General features: G+C 40.3%; 1 protein-coding gene across 1 annotated transcript in view; it reads left to right on the forward strand.

The window, feature by feature from the left end:
* LOC109538588 (protein outspread) overlaps positions 1-1,266 on the forward strand; it is an 86,060-nt gene extending 84,794 nt beyond the window's left edge. The window contains exons 13-16 of the mRNA XM_019905884.2: positions 150-347; positions 403-538; positions 595-798; positions 858-1,266. Of these exons, the coding sequence (XP_019761443.2) occupies positions 150-347; positions 403-538; positions 595-798; positions 858-863 (544 nt within the window). The 3' untranslated portion in view covers positions 864-1,266. The remainder of the gene's footprint in view (positions 1-149; positions 348-402; positions 539-594; positions 799-857) is intronic.
* The last annotated feature ends 597 nt before the right edge of the window (positions 1,267-1,863 follow it).

Here is a 1,863-nt window from a genome sequence, read left to right on the forward strand (position 1 = left end):
AAATTTTTTTTAACTATCTGTTATTTTAGAAAAACTGATGATGGTGGAAAAATACACCGAAACGTATTTTAATTGATAAATAGAGCCAATAAATGACTGAAACCCGGGAATTAATTTTGAGTTTAAAACAATTCCAATTATTATTGAAGCAATGCCAGGCCCGATAATCAGACAGACCAAAGACCAGTATACTTGGGCACCGAGTACCTGACTCAGGTGGAAAATCTACGGGCAGCCTACCGGTGTGCGCTGGCCTCCTGCAAGGAGCGCCATCAAGAGTCGGACATTGAGCAATTGCAGCAGTTATGTGAAAAAGTCCTAAGCTCGATGGAACAGTGGCATAGAAGGTAGGCTCCTGCAGACTCCAGTAGGTTCCTGTTGTGGTACCCCGATCGGTTTCAGAACAATTCAAGATCTGCGAGAAGTGCATGCACAGGAAGTGGAATTGTTGAAACAGGAAAAGGAACAAGCCTTGGCCGAGGAAACGCAAGCGACGTTGGCTGCTTTGGACGCGATGCGAAAAGCCCACGTAGCTGAGGTAAATCGGCAGTAGCCAAGCGCTGGGCTGGCAGAAATACGGTTTATCGTCTGTAGGTTCAAAGAGAAGTAGCAAGGTTCAAGCAGGAGTTCGCCCGGCAACAACGAGACGAAATTCTGGACCTTTCGGAGCGATTGTCTGTTAAGTCGTTGGAAGCGGCAGCTCTTGAAGAGCAGCTGGGCAGCGCCACTCGACAGTTGGCTCATGCACAGCAACACATTCTGCAGCTCGAACGGAACCCCCAGCTCTCACCTATGCAGGTATACAGTTCAATTTCCAGAAAATTCGAAGAAATTCGACACTTTTTCTTTATTTGCAGAACTGACGGTGTGTATCCGTGACGAGCGCAAAACCCTACTAGTCTTTAATAAGCCTCAATACGTATACCAGTGAATTAACAATACTTTAGTACAATATTATCGAGTTAATGTTTCACCGTTGTGTACAGATCATAGCACCCTGTTTGTTTGTTCATAAGCTGTTTGATCAATTAATACTTTTATAGATGTTTTCAACTTATTTATACGTGTACCTCATTCACCCCCCTTCAGGGCCGATCCGTTCTGATTCGTTCCATTAGTCAATGTGCGACTATTAAAACGCCATCGGTTGTGTTCGATAGCCGGTGTACAAAACGTATTGGTAATTTTTTTTGTAACAGTTTATTTGTTTATGTGTTGGGTTTATATGGAATGTTTACAAATGAAAATATATCAGTTATCAAGTTAGTATTGGTGTTTTTTTGCGCACAAAAAACATAATATTAATACAGGCTGAAGCCCAAATTTTATCTAATATTTGAGTGTACAATATTTGCATTGTAAAAAGACAACAGGGAACAACAATTAAAGCTAAACAAGCCAATATCTTTGGTATAGTTAATAAATAAAATGCCAAATTCTTATAAACGTATTCACGATCGCACGAATAAAAGTTTCTTAGTTAACAAATTGCATTAGAATATTATAATCCTGCCTCCTAGTCATTGTTAACGGCCCAATCTTTGCTTTTTTCGAACATTTTTTTTACTCTATAAGTTTTTATTTATCAATTTCGAAGCGTTCCTACTTTGCATGTTTCCAGAGATGTTAAATTGCGCAACTATCCACTACAAATCTATCAACAATGCAGTGGCGAGGATAGTTGAAGATTTCGAAGATTAAACAATTTATAATTGGACTATGAAGGCTTTCACGGCCGGTTAAATTACATTTCGGAATGTTTTCCAGACTTTGAAGCCGTGGTCTATCGGAATTTCTTCCTGACGTTTCGTCCACAACTGCGGTGGATATTTTCAAAGGCGATGAGGCAGTGGGCGAAGTGAT

The sequence above is a fragment of the Dendroctonus ponderosae genome, unplaced genomic scaffold, assembly GCF_020466585.1.
Source record: "Dendroctonus ponderosae isolate FM_Combo_2020 unplaced genomic scaffold, Dpon_F_20191213v2 Dpon_F_20191213_3, whole genome shotgun sequence".
Taxonomy (NCBI): domain Eukaryota; kingdom Metazoa; phylum Arthropoda; class Insecta; order Coleoptera; family Curculionidae; genus Dendroctonus; species Dendroctonus ponderosae.